Source organism: Nematolebias whitei, chromosome 14 (assembly GCF_014905685.2).
Source record: "Nematolebias whitei isolate Nwh7 chromosome 14, NemWhi1, whole genome shotgun sequence".
Classification (NCBI taxonomy): Eukaryota; Metazoa; Chordata; class Actinopteri; order Cyprinodontiformes; family Rivulidae; genus Nematolebias; species Nematolebias whitei.
Genome location: NC_056511.1, coordinates 45,780,328 through 45,798,868, shown reverse-complemented (window position 1 = coordinate 45,798,868; position 18,541 = coordinate 45,780,328). Strand labels below are relative to the sequence as shown.

The window sequence follows — 18,541 nt, the reverse complement described above, 5'->3', positions numbered from 1 at the left end:
GATGGTGTTTGAACTGAAACAATCAATGTCCAACTGGGTTTATATTTCTCGACAGGCATCATTTTGTTTTATTTTAGTTGTAAAGTTCAGACAAGTTTCAGTTTATCCAGCTGTTTCACTTATGTGCCAAGCAACATCATAGAAGTTAGACATCCTGCATGAGTCCACTGGTGTACTGTGCGTGGTTACATCTATGGCTCGCACGCTCCTTTTGTCTTTGTCCACAGGTCTGGGACAGAGGGTGAAGACAATTTTTAAAAATATTTCATGTATAAAAAATAATATTTTTTTAATCAGTGAAGATTAAAGAAAATTAAATGCATGGTGCCGGCTTTACCATGAAATCCTGTTTTCACTTTGACTTTATTAAATAATCTGTTAATTAAAGTTAACTCAGCTGAAAAATCATAAAAAGATAAAATTATTCCATCTCTCGGGAATATTCCCCTCAAACATGTTTAAAGAAGAGACACAGCCTTTAGTTTAACTTTATTCGAATCCACAGATGAACAATTTACAAATCAAGAATTAATCTGTAAAACAAAGCTAAAATAAATTAAAAAAAATCTGTAAACAAGAAATAAAACCAAATATCTAAATGATGATGAAAACCTATACAATTTTAAATATAGATGTTTATGTAGAATCTGGTTCATCAGAGATTTAACGGTGAACTAAAGTTCATTAAAAGTTCATGATTTATATTTATATTGTTTAATTTGATCATTTTAATAATCTGTATTCTTTTTAATTTACCAGAAAGTTCAAAATAAATTCTCACCCCGTACTGAAACCTGTTTCAGGGTCTCACCACCATCATTGCCGCCACCAGCTGGTAACGCATGTGACGTCAATGTTTGAACCCAGAACCCGCCCACTAGAACCGCTACTGAAAGTATAATGGAAACACAACCGTACCGTGCCGGGCCGAACCAAACCATGCTGTACCAGTACTAATGGTACGGGCCATTCTTCTGGCTGCAATATGTTGTAAGGCTTTCTCTATTCATGCTTCTTAAAACTGGGGGGGTTAGAATTTCCCATCTGTTTGCATCAATAATTTATATAATTTGGTTTGTGTGTAAAATTCATTTGACCTGGCTCTTCTTTAGATCGTTCAGTCTAAAATAAATCAGGTAAACATTAGGATACAAGAAAAATACTTGCTAAATTAACTTTAGTCAGACCCAGTTTGAGTTTCCTGGAGGACTGAAACAAGTTTTCTTTGCTGATCAGCCTTAAGGCATGTTTATTTCATGACATATTTTACAGAGTATTTTGATTAAACCATAATTAAATCAAGATGTCTGGACCACTAGCACTTATATTTTCAAGGTTTGAACCACAAACTTTTTCTTTGTAATTGAAACCTACAAAAAAGTACAAGAATTCCCTTTTTCAATAAACCTACCCATACAAATACTTACAAAATAGATTATTATTTAGTTATTAATGAAGCTGTAAACAGTATAAAACAATTCACTGAGAGTAACAATGCATTGCAGAAGAGTATGGATCTATTTCTTGCCAAAAAGTGATCCGTTTACCTTTACTCCTTGTTTTAATGTTTAGATCACTCTTTCTTCAACAGCTAGACTTTTATCAAATTTAATACTCTAATACTGAGCATTATTATTGTAAAGTATTATTTATACAACAACAATTTTCATCCAACAACATATTTGAACCAACCAGGTACACCAGTCAAACCAGTCAAACCAGACCAAGGTCAGCAAAAAGTTCAGCTTGACATTTTGTGTGAATATTACTAACATGGATATTTTAACTAATTTATTCAAAACTTTTGCAATATAGTCACAAAAACGTGAATAGGATTATAGAAAACCTGACATTTGTTAAGACTTTATTTTATTTGAAAACTTGTAAACATTCTCCGAAGCACAAGGAAACGATAATGAGCACTACATGTAGTATGCAGGGGTTGAGTACAACAGATAGGGGTTAAGTTTAGGATCTGCCGATGCAAAGCTGCTGTTCTCATGCGCCTGGCGCCGATAGTATCTGCGAAGGGCAGGACTACTAGGGTGATGCTGTCTCACATGAAGGAAGTACTCGTCAGGCCGACACGAGGTATAGCCGCAGTCCTCACACACAAAGATTTTAGACCGTCTCTGACGGTAGGCATACTGCTGGTGAACACCATGAATCTTCCTCATGTGGGACTCCAGAGAGCAACGCTGTGTGAAAGCTTTCTCACACAGCTCACATTTGTAGGGACGAATACCTGCAGAAGCAGAAACAATGAATAAATCAAAAACAACATATTTTTTCTGTACTAGACCACTAGAGTGGATATATATTTTTTAACTCAAGCTAGCAAAGTGTGCTTTGCAAATGTCAGACAAATTCTGTATTTAAAAATGCCAGTAAATATTCTAATAAAATAAACTTTGGTTTTAGATCTTCTGTTTAAAGTGTACTTGATACTTCAAAGGTCAAAGGTGAACTGGTAACCAGTGCAGTGAGGCCAAAACTGGTGTAATGTGCTCTCTTTTGCCTGTACTGGTTAAAAATGGGGCTGCTGCATTCTGGACCAGTTGTAGTCGTGCAATGGAGGTCTGACTGATACCAAACAGGAGTGAATTGCAGTAATCAAGCCTAGATGTAATGAATGCATGTATTACTGTCTCCAGGTTCTTTTTGGACGATATGGGCTTCAGTTTAGACAGCCGCCTCAGTTGGAAGAAGCATGATTTAACGATCATGTTTACATGATTGTTAAGTTTCAGGGAAGGGTCCATTATCACGCCCAGATTAGTGACTCTTTGTTTTTCTGACAGGGTTAGAGCGGAGAGGTCGATGCAGTGGTTTGTGATCGTGTCGTTGGGAGGGAACAACATGACTTCAGACTTCTTTTCATTGCAACTTAAGAAATTTAAAGCCATCCAGTCCCTGATGTCAGCCAGGCAGTCGAGCAGAGGTTGAATAGAGCATGTACCATTGTGTCTTAGGGGGAAGTAAATTTGACAGTCGTCGGCATAGAAGTGGAAGGGCATGTTGTGTTTCCAGAAAATAGCACCAAGTGGCAGCAGGTATAAAGAGAATAGGAGGGGACCCAGTATGGACCCCTGCGGAACCCCCCATTTAAGCTCTGCCTCTGCGGAACTAAAATCCTTGATGGAGAGACAAAAGGATCTGTCAGTGAGGTAGGATCTGAACCAATTGAGGGCTGACCCTGTGACGCCCACCCACTGCTCCAACCTAGCAATGAAGATCTCATGGTCGATGGTGTCAAAGGCGGCTGTGAGGTCCAACCGGCCAAGCAGCACAGAATCACCAGTATCTGTGGATCTGAAGATGTCGTTAAAGACCTTCAGCAGGGCAGTTTCAGTGCTGTGGAGAGGTTTAAAGCCAGATTGGAAAAGCTCTAAGATGGTGTGATCCTCCAGGAAGCATTTCAACTGGGACTCGACTATTTTCTCCAGTAGTTTAGAAACAAATGGGAGTTTGGAGACAGGCCGGTAGTTGGAAACGAGTGAGGGGTCAAGGTTTGTTTTTTTCAGGAGAGGCTGGACAGCAGCATGTTTAAAGGTTTTTGGCACCACGCCAGTGGATAAACTACTGTTTACTATGGCAACAATGGACGGACCTAGAGTTGGAAACACCTCCTTTAGTAGTCGAGGGGGGGACCACATCAAAGGGGGAGCCAGAAGGTTTCAAGCTGCACATGACCTGCTTTAGAGAAGATAGAGTGATGGGTTCAAAATGGTCAAAAGGAGCTACAGATTGAGGTGGGATGGATGGGTCATGAGTTGGAGGGGAAATGAGAGCCCTGGTGGTCACAATTTTTTCCAAATAGAAATGTAGGAAGTTGTTGCACAGTTCAGTCGAGGCTTCCAGAGGTGATGGTTCAGTGAGGTGGGCTATTAAAGTGCATTTATTAAGTAAAAGTTCAACTGAGACACACCTTTGCTATAATTTTGAGCAAACAACTAATTGTTTTAGGTGCTTTTCTTGTTAAATTTTGAAGAATTGTGCAGATTCCTCCTTCCTTTTTTCCTTCCTGTCTGTGCACTCCTGGGAGTACCGAGGCAGCAAATACTTCTGAAATACAGCTGATTTGACCGTTAAAGTCCTTTTATTAAGCAAACGTTAGACTGAGACACACCTTTACTATAATTTTGAACAAACAAATAATTGTTTTTAAGCGTTAGACTTGTTTAAGTCCTCCTGTGCAGGCTCCCGCAGCCGCCATTTGGCAGCCAATCATTTTCCGGGTTGTCAGTGGTGACTCATAACAAACGTGGCGTTTCAGCGGTGACACATAATAGTTGTGATGTATATGGAGATGCAACATATTTATGGATTTTTCCACTTTATTAGGCATATTTGGACTGATGTGACTTATAGGGTGGAGCGACGTTTACGGTGGAAAGTACGGTAAGATGTCTGTTATAGAGAGGTGTCTGCCTTTCCAAATCATGCGTGGATTAAAATAAAGATGTAGAATATCTCAGCACCTATCAGGAGAACTTGGAGGCACCTTAACTAAACTGCAAAAGTGTTGTAGCAAGATTTGAATATTTTTGTGAAAATAATTCTTATTTAAAAATAATTTACAAATGTTATTAAATTCAGTTTGAACTTTTCTCTTAAAGGTTATTTATTGAGTGTAGATCGCAGAAAAATACAATTTATTTGAATAACTGTAGCATCAAGCTGCTGCATAATAACATTTCAAAATGTGGTCTAAATACTTTTCTGAAGCCAAGGCATTTTCAGTTTTGTTGAAAGATTTCTTCAAGTTTACAGGACACATTCCTACCAGTGTGTGTTCGCATGTGCCTCTTCAAGTCAAAAGTGTCGTTGAATCCTTTGCCACAAAATCGACAAGGATGTCTTTTCACCAGGCTGTGGCACTTAAGGTGTCGGGTCAGCATGCGCTGCAGGGGGAAGATCTTGTGGCACACTGAGCACCCAAAGTCACCAGACACAGGGGAAGTCCGAGGACGAGGCTGTTAAGGAAACATAAGTTAGCAAGTGCAATAGGTTGAAAATGCTATATTTAGAGCTTATAAAAGACAACAGACACCTCTCTTAATGTTTTACTACTCTGATACAGTAACTTGAATGCATTGTGGACTTACTCCAACGAGGTGGCGCTCGTGCACTCTTGTGGGTCGACTGAGCAGTTTTTCTCAAGCTCTATTTAGTGTGAATCAGAAATAAATGGCTCTGGCTTTTGAACAGTAAGTAAGTTAGTAACAGAACCGTTGTGCAGTAAAACAAGGTTTGTAAATGTAAGGCTCTTGGTTTCATAGTGATAATTAGAGATGTCTAATTCTGTTTGATGCTGTTAGAAACGTGCCGTTGGTTCTAAAATGTAGAAATGAGCTCATAATAAACTTTCTCTTGTGAGTAGCAAATGTACTGTTATTGTAATAAGCTGCTGCTGCCATGTTGTGCCTAGAGAATATAGTTTGAAGGTTTGAGACAAATTTTACAACTATTAGGTTTTTATTGTAAGTTACTTATGTTGATTCTCATTAGTTTGGATTTCTAATTATTGATCTTTTTTAGACATATTTTACAAGAATTTGCAGAACTAGTATTAGGTTTTATTGTAAGTTTGTTCAAAAAAAGTTCAAGACAAAAACAACTGGACTTTATTTCATCTGAGAAGCTTTCTCAATTCAAAGAATAGAGAGTGTGTGTTCGAGTTTTAAAGCTGAGGTAAGTGTGTCCTGCAGGTCTTATTCCGGACCCCCAGGCCCCACCTCCAGCCGTGGAGGCTCCCAGTTCACCCCCCACCCCCCCCACCCCCAAGCAGTAACCCACACTATCAATAAATCAAAGAAGACGTCAGTTAATTTTTATCAATTATATTAAATCAAAGCAGGAAAAGTTCACAGTTTACAGCGCTGGCTTCTTCGGGACAGACACGAGCAGCAACCAGAAGGGGCCGATGTCCTGTGTCATTACTCATTTATAGGGCTTAGACTCCTCCTTCGCAGAAGGAGAGCACAACCTGTCAGCATGGGGGGGGTGGGGGGTGTGATCTCAATGGATCTTATGTAGTTATGATGTGTACGGAAATATGAGCCGGTGTTTAAAAAGCCTTTCTACGTGATGTAGCAAGCAGAAATAAACTCTATTCCTTGACGGATATTCTTCCCAAAATGCTTAACAATATGCTGGTGAAGATTCTCAGTCATCCAGAACATGATGAATTCAAAAACGTCTGAAAACGTCAAAAAACGTCTTGCTGGAGTATCAGAGAAATTCAGAAGGATCTTCAACAAACACAAGATCCCAGTACATTTCAAACCCAGCAGGACTCTCAGACAGAGGCTGGTCCACCCTAAGGACAGAACACCCATACACAAACAGAGTGGTGTAGTGTATGCGGTCCAGTGCAGCGAGGACTGTCCAGACCTCTACATTGGAGAAACTAAACAGCCTCTTCACAGACACATGACTCAACACAGGAGAGCCACCTCCTCTGGACAAGATTCATCTGTTCACCTCCACCTCACAGATAAGGGACACTCTTTTGAGGACCAAAATGTGCACATTTTGGACCAAGAACACAGATGGTTTGAGAGGGGGGTGAAGGAAGCAATTTATGTAAAAAGAGAAAAACCATCTCTTAACAGAGGAGGAGGCCTCAGATTTCCACTTTCAAAAACCTATAATGCAACTTTAAAACAGATCCCCAGCCGGTTTTCACACCTGATGGGAACAGAGGGGCCTCGACTGTGAATTAGAGGAACTAAAGACTTTAAGAAACCCCTACTGTTAAGGTGTTGAGGTGTGAATTGTCAAATCTACAGATGTGTGTGTGTCTTATCTCACTCAGCCTTATAACCTGAACCCCTCACTCTCTGCTCTTTGAATTGAGAAAGCTCCTCAGATGAGGAGCGAAACGTCTTCTGTTACAAATAAAGTCCAGTTGTTTTTGTATTGAACGTTTTTTGTATTTGACGGATATTGAGTCCCAGGAAGATTATTTTTAAGAGTTGCTGGCCCAGTTAACCCAGTCAGAAACGGGTCATAATTTCATTATAATCCTGTCTCTGAGCAGATCAAAAACCCCACGACCAGTTTAGATAAATATCTTAACAACTCCCCATGGTTCCAGGACTTGGAGGGTACCTCGAATGAAAACTCCCAGTTCAATACAACCAGATAAGCAAGCAATGAATCACTTTTCCTCTGGTTGAATGCAAACTACTTATATGTTGGCGGGAGATGCCTACCGACTATAGCGTGTAACCTGGCAGCCTCAGGTCAAAGAACATGCCAGAACTGACGGCTAGCGAGTGACCTGCCTCCCTCAGGTCGCCTGACTCAGCTCTGGACATCTGCCAATGACTTCAGCCTCCCCCTGGTGTGGTGAATATGACATTATGGAAATTTCTAACATGATCTAAGTCAGGGCTCTAAATATGATTTAATGATTGCAGAAGGCGTCCGAATGCAAGAAAGCGTTCTTATTTAATAGATGTTAATCAGTTTGTAGAACCTGAACTTCTCTTTTTGACTCCAAGGGCAGACATGTTCCATCTTGTCCATCTGGAAAGGAAAAGAAAAAACTCTGTGCCCCCTTCAGTCATGCAGTACCCAATTTATTTGCACAGAGCGCTGCTGGTATTTTTAGCCTGTCACAGCAGAAAATGAGTTTGTGTGAATAAAACTGATTTAAACAATTAACATGTTTTAGCGTGCATATTGTATGTAAATAACAGAACCTCCCAACTCCCCTGATGATCTAATATAAAAACATATTACCAATTTATCAACAACCCATTCAACCACCCTTCAATTTAGTCCCAATTTATATTGAAGAAGAGAAAAAAATGTCATAAGGTCACCCCCTGGAAAATCTATATTGTAAAAAACCCTTTTTATGTATTTATCAAAATCCATCCCTAGTCTCTGGTCTCTCGTCAGCTGTAAAGATTCATCATTTCATAGAAAACAATATCAAAAATTAAATCTATCATCGCAATTGCGCCATCAAGTGGCGTTATTTCATCATGATTTGTTCTTAAAACTCGTTACAACAAATACATTCATGTCCCTGTCCTCACATATTTATTAGTTATCAATTTATCAAATCATCAAGCCATCATTAGAAAATAATAATCAAATATTTAGAACAAGAAATTATATTCATTTAATTCAAGGAAAATCAGTCTAATATCCCATAAGTGTAATTGTTCATAAGGGAATAAAAACCAATTTAATCTCAAAACAGTGTCTTATAATCATTTCAGTATATCAACATTAGCAATTTAAAAAATTCAAAACAATGGTCTGATTAAAAAATATACTTTAGACTCCTCTTCTCCTGCATGAAAAACAAAGACAGAAAATAGAAAAGGTGTTTTTTTCGGCAACCTCAATTTTAGCTGATTAAGCTCTCAAATCTCTCCCCTGTCCCGCCATCTTCTCTGATCACCACACCAGTCCCCCTCATCCTAGTCCTTTCTGCAAACTCAAACAGGAGGACTTCCTCTGCCATTTGGTAGGCCAAGGGATGTCTAGCATCCAACCAGTTCAAGGAACCCAATGCACTCTCGACGCACCGGAGGAATAGGGCATGTAGACACGTCAAACAACAACCTACACAACAGGCAGAGACCACCACCATGAACACAGATGTAAAGATGCTCACCGCCAGACTTTTCCATTTACCAATCCATCCTTCAACATACCCGGCCAGTGGATTTTCAACCCCAGAGTTCTCATTCATTTCCTTGGAGAGTAACTGCAGCCCCCTCAACGCCTTGGTCAGTGACCCGTCCAGCGTTGTATTATTGGGGATAAAAGAACAACAACCTTCTCACACTATCTTACAGACACCCCCAACCTGAGACAGCAGATAATCTAAGGATGATCTATTCTGATATGTGACAAGGGAGGTGGCTTTCAATTGACCGTGAATAGCTTCAAAGCCATTACTAGTAAAATTTGCCAGCCTCTGTACATTATAATGAATGTAATTTATCCTATCTACATTTGTATTAGGAGTTATTGAAAAAATAGCATTACTGGTAAATTCTCAAATCCAGCAGTAATGGGATTAGCAAGTTTATACTCATGTGATACCCCCCCCTGGGAATCCCAATTGCATTGATCCACACAGGCGACCCCTCTTCCAAAGAAACTGCTCGCCTGTGTTTCCGCCTCAAGTACTCAGCCTTTCTGGATGTTTGCACGGTCGGAATGACCTGAAAAGGTAATATAAGAGACACAACAGCACATTAGCCCGCCCAGTTTACGGGCAGCCAGCCAGAGTCGTTCCCCCACAATACCACCATAAGTCAGCTCGGTTCACAGCCAGTTGGGATGCAGTATCATTGTTTGTTGGATCAAAAATGCAGTGACAGTGACTGGATGGTATTTGACCTATATCATATTTCTGAGGGGCAGTGTTGGTGTTCCTCACGCAGGTCGCATTAGTCATCATTGTCGGTTCAAAAAGGGTGGTGTAGTGTTTTGAGGGGGCCACCGGGAAAATTTTGTCCCACCCCTCACACGTTTTTTCCAGATTATCCCTTGACGTCACTTGCAACAGGTAGTACATATCAGTACGACCCTCATCAGAAGGAGTTCTATTTACTGAGTTTTCAAAAACTGTATTCACCATAATAAGATTTTGTCTTGCTGGCGCACACACTACACAATCATCCATCTTCACTAGACTGGCAGCATGCTAGAGTTGCTGTAACCACAGGTTTTTCTGTGAATAACTTGTCTCCAGAAAATTATGTGAAGTACCGGACAAGATCCTATCTGTCCTCAAAACAACTACACCCTCCCTTTGCTGCGGCAATCCTCCTCTATCCTGCTGATCAGTCGGCTGGACAACTATTTTTATCAATCCCAAAGGATCGTATCCCGATACATCGGCCCCTAGAGTGAAATAGAAAACCATCTTGTCATAATTTCCATCACAACTTGCTCCTGTCCTCTCTAAGCTTCCTTTCTGTGCTCTGGTCGGATAAGGGTCGTGATCGATGTTACTGATGGACAATAATATTGGGTTCTGCCCCTGAATATCAGAGTTGACTGTCTGACCCCGTTTAAGAGAGATCTTTCCTTTCAGTTCTCCATAGCCGCGGTCTGCTGCTGTCCACCCATCCAGTCTAGTTGTCTACAGCACTAACTCCCAATTGGGGCAGTAAGGTGATATCTCCATCTGATCTGAACTCATTCTGCATAAGTACACATCATAACTCCTCCATGCTTCAGGCGTGTCACCACAGTTAATTACCGAGCATAAATCAAACTGGAAAGTGTAACTACTGTTCGCAGTGTACTGTAACATGATGCCTCCATACCTCTCCACACATCTGTCTGTCTTCTCACTGAGAATTTCTCTTTTCATTTGTCTTGAAACATCAAATTGTTATTGTGGGGTCATACTTTGGACCTCAGCTTTGCCCATATTATCGTTTCCTACCCCCCGTCCCGAGCAATGGAGCTGTCACCACTACATCGATGAAAATCAGGGCGCCCCGAAAAATCCATTTAGTAGATGTTAAGTTAGCCATAACTTGAATCACTCCTCGTTCTCCACGTCTTCTCCTATACGCCTCAGGTGTTCTCTGATTTCCCTGAGGCCTCTAACTATGGGTGGCTCCCCTTTTCTGCAGTGTGATTTGTGCAAATGTCTGCTTATCTTTGTGTGTTCATCATCTAACCAGACTCAGGCTGTATTTTTTGTGGAGCTTACCACCTTGAAAGGTCCAATCCACCTTGGTTTGTTCCAGGTTCGGTGGAAAATTTTTCTGTACACCCACTCTCCTTCAGCAATCTCCTCAGGATCTTCTCCCGTCAGATCTTTAGCGAGAACCTCCAATCTGTGTGTGATCAGGACCACCTGTTTCGCTAGCTCCCTTTAAGCGTGGTGTTCCATTTTGCTGTACAACCCCCTTCGGTTTGTCCTGTTGATTCTGAAAAAAAAATTACTGAAATAAAACCTTGTGAGTTTCAATAATTCATGTGCCCTTAATGCCTCTTCTAAGGCCTTGCCCCTCGTCAGCCACCCCGCACCGTCAGCTTTCATACGTGCCTGTGACAGATGATTTCTCAATGTATCCTGATGCATGTTCAATAATCCAGGTAGAAAAATCTAAAAAAGTTCAATCTGGTCCTCTGGACAGCTGGTTTTGGTTGTCAGCAGCAAAACTGGTTGATCCACTCTGAGAAGGTGCTATTTAAGAGACTGAGCTGAATACAGCACCTCAGACTGAGGAAGTCTCTTGGATGAGAGACGAAACGTTTCTATATTTTTTTGCTGTTTTGTTTTTTGTTCTGTTGTTTTGAATGTCCAGAGGACCAGATTGAACTTTTTTGGATATAGTTATTATAGTTATTAATGGTCAGCGAATGCATGCGGCTGATGATCCAAATGGGGTTGTCAGCCACGCGAGTACGCTGATGCAGCGGCTGAGTCCAGTTAAGCTTCAGGTGGGTCGCTGGCAGTGAGCCATCTGGTTTCTTTTAACTTCTGTCAAAATTTGGGCCTGCTTAAAAACCTCGTGACTCACCTTTAGCTGCTCCTCCGTCATCCAACAACTTGCCACCTACTTACTTCTACTTATCTCCTGCTTGGCCTGGCCCAAATTTTCGGGCCGGGCCGGGTACGGGTTAGAAATGACAGCTCTGATACACACTGCTCAGCTATTACAGCAGAATTTTATTTGGGTAAACAATGACTTCATCTAAACTGATCCTTTAAACCCCATCTTAACCTAAATGTTTGACACTTGTCCTCTGATCAGTACCTATATTACATTTTTGGATGGATGAATGTGAGCTGTGATCAATAGCTGTGGTTCATCTCACTAATGAGCTAAAGGAGTTTCAGAGGCTGCAGAAGAGCACCCATCCCTGCTGGAGCATTGCATACCAATCAGTATTTGAGCTATCGGCCTCCTTGTGCTTACCTTGGCTAAGAAAATAACTACCTTGTGTTCTCCTTGTATTCTTCTAGAATCTGCCTTCTGAACCTCCAGTCCTGGACCACTCCTTGTCTACCCTGAATCCTCATTTCCTGTACCTATCATTGGATCCTCGAAAACCTCCTCGTGACTCACCTTTAGCTGCTCCACCGTCATCCAACAACTTGCCACCTTCTTACCTCTACTTATCTCCTGCGCTCTGCAACACTGGACTGAATCCTCCTGGGATCCTCCACTCTCCTGTGAATGCATCCACTCACCTACCTACCTGTAAGAAACGACAACCTGTCAATCTCTTACCTCAGTCATCCTGACTCCTCCTCCTTCCCCAGGTTTTCCAGGTTCCCTGATGTAAATATTATCTATAAATGTATACTAGTAATAGTATCTTCACTGTAAATAAACAACTTTAATTATTCAAGAGTTTGGCTCTGTTTACCTCAGTCCATATTTTCTGGGTAGTCCATTATCATTATAGGATGGATGGATGGATGTCTCTTAGACATGTATACCTGTGTTGTCTTTTTTTTTTTTTGTATACCTGTGCTCTCTAATAACTTTACATAATAGAAGCACAGAGTAAAGAGTACTGATCCAAGAACTGAACCCTGAGGAAAATGTCCAAGCCTCTGTAATAAAATATTGTGATCAACTGTATCAAATGCAGCATAGACAAAAGTTGCCTGAGGCCATGAGAATATGCGTAACATTCACTAGTTGGGCACTTTGATGTGCTCTCAACCCTTATCTAACTCCACAAACAGATTATTTCTGTTCAGATGTTCACACCATTAATTTAGAACTTGCTACATGACTGAAGACTCCATCAGTTTGGCTACAGTGCTAAAAACAATCCATGCTTGTTTTTCCTAATAGAGATGAATAACGATTCACAGTAGAATAGAACAAATGTTCACCTCATGCTAATTGGAAAGCACACATACGTACATTGATAGTGGGAATTTAAATCTAAAGCAAATTCCAAATCCATAGAACAACACAGGAAGTCCTTCCTCCCTGTGGCTATCGAACTTTTCAGCTCCTCCCCCTTTCTACTCAGGGGACAAGAAAAATTAATCCTGCACTACAATAAAGAGTTTAATGTTTCTGTCTGCACCTGACCTGTTGGTATTCTTATATTCTCTGTTATTTTAATTGTCTCTGTTATTTTTATTTGTGTTATTCCTTGTTTATGTGCCTTTGTGCTGAAACTCTGGCACAACAATTTCCTGTGGAATCAATAAAGATCTATCTTATCTTATCTTATCTTACCTTATCTTATCTTACCTTATCTTATCTTATCTTATCTTATCTTAAATTAGGGTCGTTCCCTTCATCATGGCACACTTTCATTTAGCAGTCTTATATTTCTATGGACAATTCAATTGAATCAATTCAAGCAGTGGTTGCAATAACATATTAAATATTGTATGATTCCATGTAAATTAAGGTACCCTATACACAACATGAAACATTAGGGAACAAAGCCATCTTTGACTTGCGTCCTGTGAACTGAGACAGGTTTATGTTTCATTCTTACACGAAATCTTGCCGACTCAGACCATCCAACAGTTGTCTGCCATCTATTCACCTCTAATACTGTAAAAAAAGTATGGGTGCTCTACTTGAGCATTATGAAATTTGTTACAAATTTATTAGCTGAAAGTTCAGTTTTGGACTTACGTTAAAAGTTAGAATTTATTTGTTACTTTACTGCTTCCTTGTAGGTATTTTACAAGAGTACTATTTTGACAGACTTTTCTATTTGTCTTTTGTCTTAAGTAATTTTGTTGTTTTAATTTACTTGATCACACCAGTCAGTTTGATTTCAGCATTACACAGTAAAGAGGCAAAACTAATATGAAATAATTGATTTTGAGCCATGGTTCATTTGAACTCATTAGTGCGGTAAGAAAAGTCAAAGCTTACCTTTGCTCTGCTGACGATTGCCATTGTAGCCGGAAGATAGAAAGAGCCTATTTTGGACCAGCCTGGCCTGATGTCCGACCCAGGTACTTCTGATCTGCTCAAAGGTTCTGGAGCTTTAACTGTTGCTGCTCCACGTTCTGAAATGCCTGTTGGCTGAGGCGCATGGGGAGGCTGCTGGCTTTCTGCACTGAACAATATCTTCTCCGTGATGCTTTCACTCTCTAAGGAAAAGGATAAAGAATGGTTGCAGTTAGAAGGTAAGCGTTTTATACATGCTAATATAGTGAAAAAACTTAGCCAACTTTTACTCAGTGCTACTTTTAAAAACTCAAAAGTTAATTTGTTAAAGTTAATGACTATGTTCATTGTCGAAAGGATTTTCTTCTTACCCACTGGGTTGTCTTCTTTCCATTCGTAATTTTCTGGTTCCTTCCACTGCCAGGCTCCACATGTACCATGTTTCTTTTTCACAAGAAAAGATTTAGGCATTTTGGTGAATTATTTGAAATGTGTTTCTATTTTTAGTTTCTACACATTACACTTCACCCTCTGATGCAAGCAGACTGCTTGTTCATGGGATCTGTTACTGACGAGATTTTCGGTTATCCTTCATTCCTTGACAACCTGCAGGTAAAGTGTTCTAGTAAAATCACAACAACCATTTGCATAACTCTCCTTGGGGAGAGGAGAAGGTTTAAAGTTCTGATGGGTGGAGGGACAGCATTACAAGGACACCTGTGCAGACTGTGCATTCCCACCATTTTAACTGGCCATCCATTGGTTTTGCATGTCAGGTAGTGAGAATCCAGGGAGTTTCTCATTCAGGTAGCCTCTGACATGCAAATTCTGGCCCAGGACCAATCCCTGGCCCCAGAGACAGGGCAAGCTTTGAGTAACAGGAGCAAATACAATGAAGCCACAGCTTTAACTGATAGGTAAATCAGACCTTTTCTTTACGTTTTTAAACCTTTTTTAGATGTTTGGTAGGATTATGATCCTCAGATTTCATAAGAAGTTCATTCACACAGTCTGAATCACTTTGACAGAATAATAAAAGTGATCACTTTCTGTTGTTTGTTGTGCTTCGCAGTGAAGGGAAAATATAATGCAGTATATACATTTCTGTGCCAAAACCACATGGATTTTTTATTATTTTAACACTATATGACATCCATCCATCCATTCATTTTCTTTACCCGCTTCTTCCTTTTCAGGTCCCAAATTTGATCATTTGTAGCACTCTGAAGCTCCGTTAAGAAGCAGGTTGTCAATAAAATCAGTGCCCCTGTCTAAATGTTGACTCCCAGTACATACAAATGAAGCTTGAGACAAAAGCCAGTCATGCAAATTGCAATAGAGGTTACTCAAACAACATCAGAGAAACCATGTTGGACAAGCAATCCAGAAGTATGAAACCTCTTCAGCCATTTATAGGTCCCTCTTGTAAAGGAGTCCTCGTGGCTCAATGAGGCTATAAATAAAGGTTGAATGAATTTCCATCAGTTGACCATGTAAACTTTTATTATTGTTGTTGGATTCAGTTCAGTTCAGTTTATTAATGTAGTGCCAAGTCACGACAGATGTCCTCTCAGGGCACACTGCAAAAACAGCACTGCTTGAAATGAGCCAAATATTCCTGAACACGACCACATTGTCTTATTTTGGAGGGGGGGGGGGGGGGGTCTGCCAATGGGTAAGCAAAATTTGCTTGGCTAGAATTGTTAAAACTAGCAAAAAAAAAATCTAACTACTTTTTGCTTTAAACTCCATAATCAAAGAAAATCTGACATTTTACAAGCAAAGATTGCTTTTCCTTTAGAAATATTTTCTTATAATGAGCGTTATCCATCCTTCTTTAATCTGAGTTGAACTAGCAAACTGCACACACAGCATGATTTCAATTCACTTGAGTTTATTTCTATGGTGCCAAGTCACAACAGAAGTCTTCTCAAGGCACTGAACAGAAACATTCATCTATAAAATAATAATTGAACAGAAACATTAATCTATAAAATATTAATTGAACAGAAACATTCATCTATAAAATAATAATTGAACAGAAACATTCATGTATAAAATAATAATTGAACAGAAACATTCATCTATAAAATAATAATTGAACAGAAACATTCATCTATAAAATAATAATTGAACAGAAACATTCACAAATAAAAATAAGTTAACAGAAACATTCATGTATAAAATAATAATTGAACAGAAACATTCATCTATAAAATAATAAACAGAAACATTCATGTATAAAATAATAATTGAACATTATTTATCTGAGGAGCAGCTTTGAGTTTAACTCCATCACTGAACTCTCATCTTGAACAAGCATGAAGGCGACAGTGGAAAGAAAAACTCCCTCATGAGGAAGAAACCTTTAGCAGAACCAGGATCAGGACAAGAGGACCATCTGCTTTGACCGGCTGGGTTTGGTAGGAATAGATACACAATGGCAGCTCAAGAATCACATGTTAAGATAGAAATAGTATCAAATGAAAACTATTCAGTTTTAGAAAATCATTTAAGAAAATGAGGTCAGTTTGCCCTCTAGTAGTCTAAGCTTAAGACAGCAAGACAAGACAACCCTAATAATAGGATTTAACAAAAGTTATAATATTAATTAATAGTCTTATAAATAACTATTTAAAAGATTGAGCTGAATACAGCTCCTGAAACTGAAGAAGTCTTTCGGATGAAAGAAGAAACGTTTCTACATTTTTTTTTGTTTGTTTTTTTGTTTTTTGAATGTCCAGAAGAACAGACTTAACTTTTTTTAGATTTAAATATAATGTTTTTGTAGAATCTGCTTCATCAAATTTAGTCAAGTCAAGTCACATTTATTTATATAGCACATTTAAAACTAACTGTTATCAAAGTGCTTACCAAAAAACATCACAGCATCATATATTATTAATAACAACATATTACAGCAACATGAATAAAAGCATAACATTAAATATAATGAGAAACAATGAAATACCAAATGAGATCACACTGTGTTAAATGTCAGGGAGTACAGATGTGTCAGTGAGTACAGATGTGTCAGTGAGTACAGATGTGTCAGTGAGTACAGATGTGTCAGTGAGTACAGATGTGTTTGGAGGAGAGTTTTAAAAATAGAGACTGAGGTGGCCTGTCGAATGTTGATGGGCAGATTGTTCCAGAGTTTAGGGCCCATGACTGAAAACACCCGATCTCCTCTGAGCTTCAGCCTAGTTTTTGGTACAACCAAAAGCAGCTGGTCTGATGATCTCAAGGCCCGAGAAGGAGTATAAGGATGAAGAAGGTCGGAGAGGGATGAAGGTGCAAGGCCATTAATGCACTTAAATGTCAGCAGGAGAATCTTAAAATCAACTCTGACACGTACAGGAAGCCAGTGAAGAGAGGACAGAACTGGAGTAATGTGCTCAAACCTGCGAGTTCCTGTTAGTAGCCGAGCTGCAGCATTTTGTACGAGACCTGACTGACCCCAACATAAAGTGAGTTACAGTAGTCCAGCCGGGTTGTAACAAATGCATGGACTCATTTTTCAAGGTCGGATCTGGACAGGACGGACTTGAGCTTAACTATCTGCCTTAGCTGAAAGAAACTTTTTTGATTAAACATATTTAATTTGCTTATTAAACTTAAAGTCCGAGTCTAACACTATCCTGAGATTGGTAACAGACTGTTTTAGATGTGGCTGAAGGGAGTGCAGGTTTGCAGGATCAGTGACAGTGGTAGAGCTAGGGTTAAACACAATGACCTCAGTCTTCTGATCATTAAGGGGCCGTTTACACGGCGCGTATTTTGAGTGAATCCGCAGTTTTCTCTCTGCGGTTCTGCTGATCATTTACACGACACCAGTGCCCCCCCTCTTTGAATCCGGAGGTTTCTGAACCCACCTTCCAGAGTGGAGGTTTTTCACTGATAATGTAACATCTCCCGCTGAGGCTTTGTGTTAAACCACATGCGCACTCGCACGCGTGGACTGACGCTATATTTCTATCAACATGGCGGCGACACACTGCTTTCAGAACTACGACTGATGGAATAAATTTTTAATCTCGTAATTAATCTGCGTCAGATTCCAGCTGCTGTGACCAACATCTGTGTTGGAAGAGACACAGTCAGATCCAGTTCTAATGTCGCTGTTTATAGAACGAGGCACGTGCACACGTCGCGCTGCACTATAACACTATAACATAAATGTGCTAAATAATAAGTTTAGCAATAATAAAACAGTATTTATCTTAAGTTTGAGATATATAATGAAGCTCTCTGAGCTAAATGAAGCTATCAGGACATCACGTAATTCAAATTATGTGATTAAAATGATGCTAAACATGTTGCATGCTATTAACGTTGAAAATGAAGACATCAGGTTTAATTTTTATTTTATTTATTTATTCAACACCACAAACTGATAATTAAACTGAACATTGAATGGATGGAATAAAAGAACTGAGGGGAATTTTAAATAAATAGTTCATCCATCGTCTCTCTCTTCGACGTCCTGCTGCCGAGCCTCGTTCAGAACCGGTCCGCCTGGTGGGAGGACAGCTCCTTCTTCTTTCAGGAAAAAATAAAAACTCAGTTGGTTGTTTTGTAACCGAAGTAAACACAAGCTAACATTATTAAGAACATTTGATTTACCTGCTGTAAAACAGCTACTGATTATCATGGAG

General features: G+C 39.7%; 1 protein-coding gene across 1 annotated transcript; it reads right to left on the bottom strand.

Moving 5' to 3' along the window:
* Window positions 1-1,922: 1,922 nt before the first annotated feature.
* zgc:171929 (uncharacterized protein LOC100124596 homolog) lies at window positions 1,923-14,454 on the bottom strand. Its single transcript, XM_037687623.1, has 4 exons — window positions 14,255-14,454; window positions 13,866-14,086; window positions 4,787-4,976; window positions 1,923-2,245 (listed from the first exon to the last, which is right to left on the bottom strand). The coding sequence occupies exons 1-4, from the start codon at window positions 14,352-14,354 to the stop codon at window positions 1,923-1,925; spliced, it is 834 nt and encodes a 277-aa protein (XP_037543551.1). The 5' UTR covers window positions 14,355-14,454.
* Between the last annotated feature and the right edge of the window lie 4,087 nt (window positions 14,455-18,541).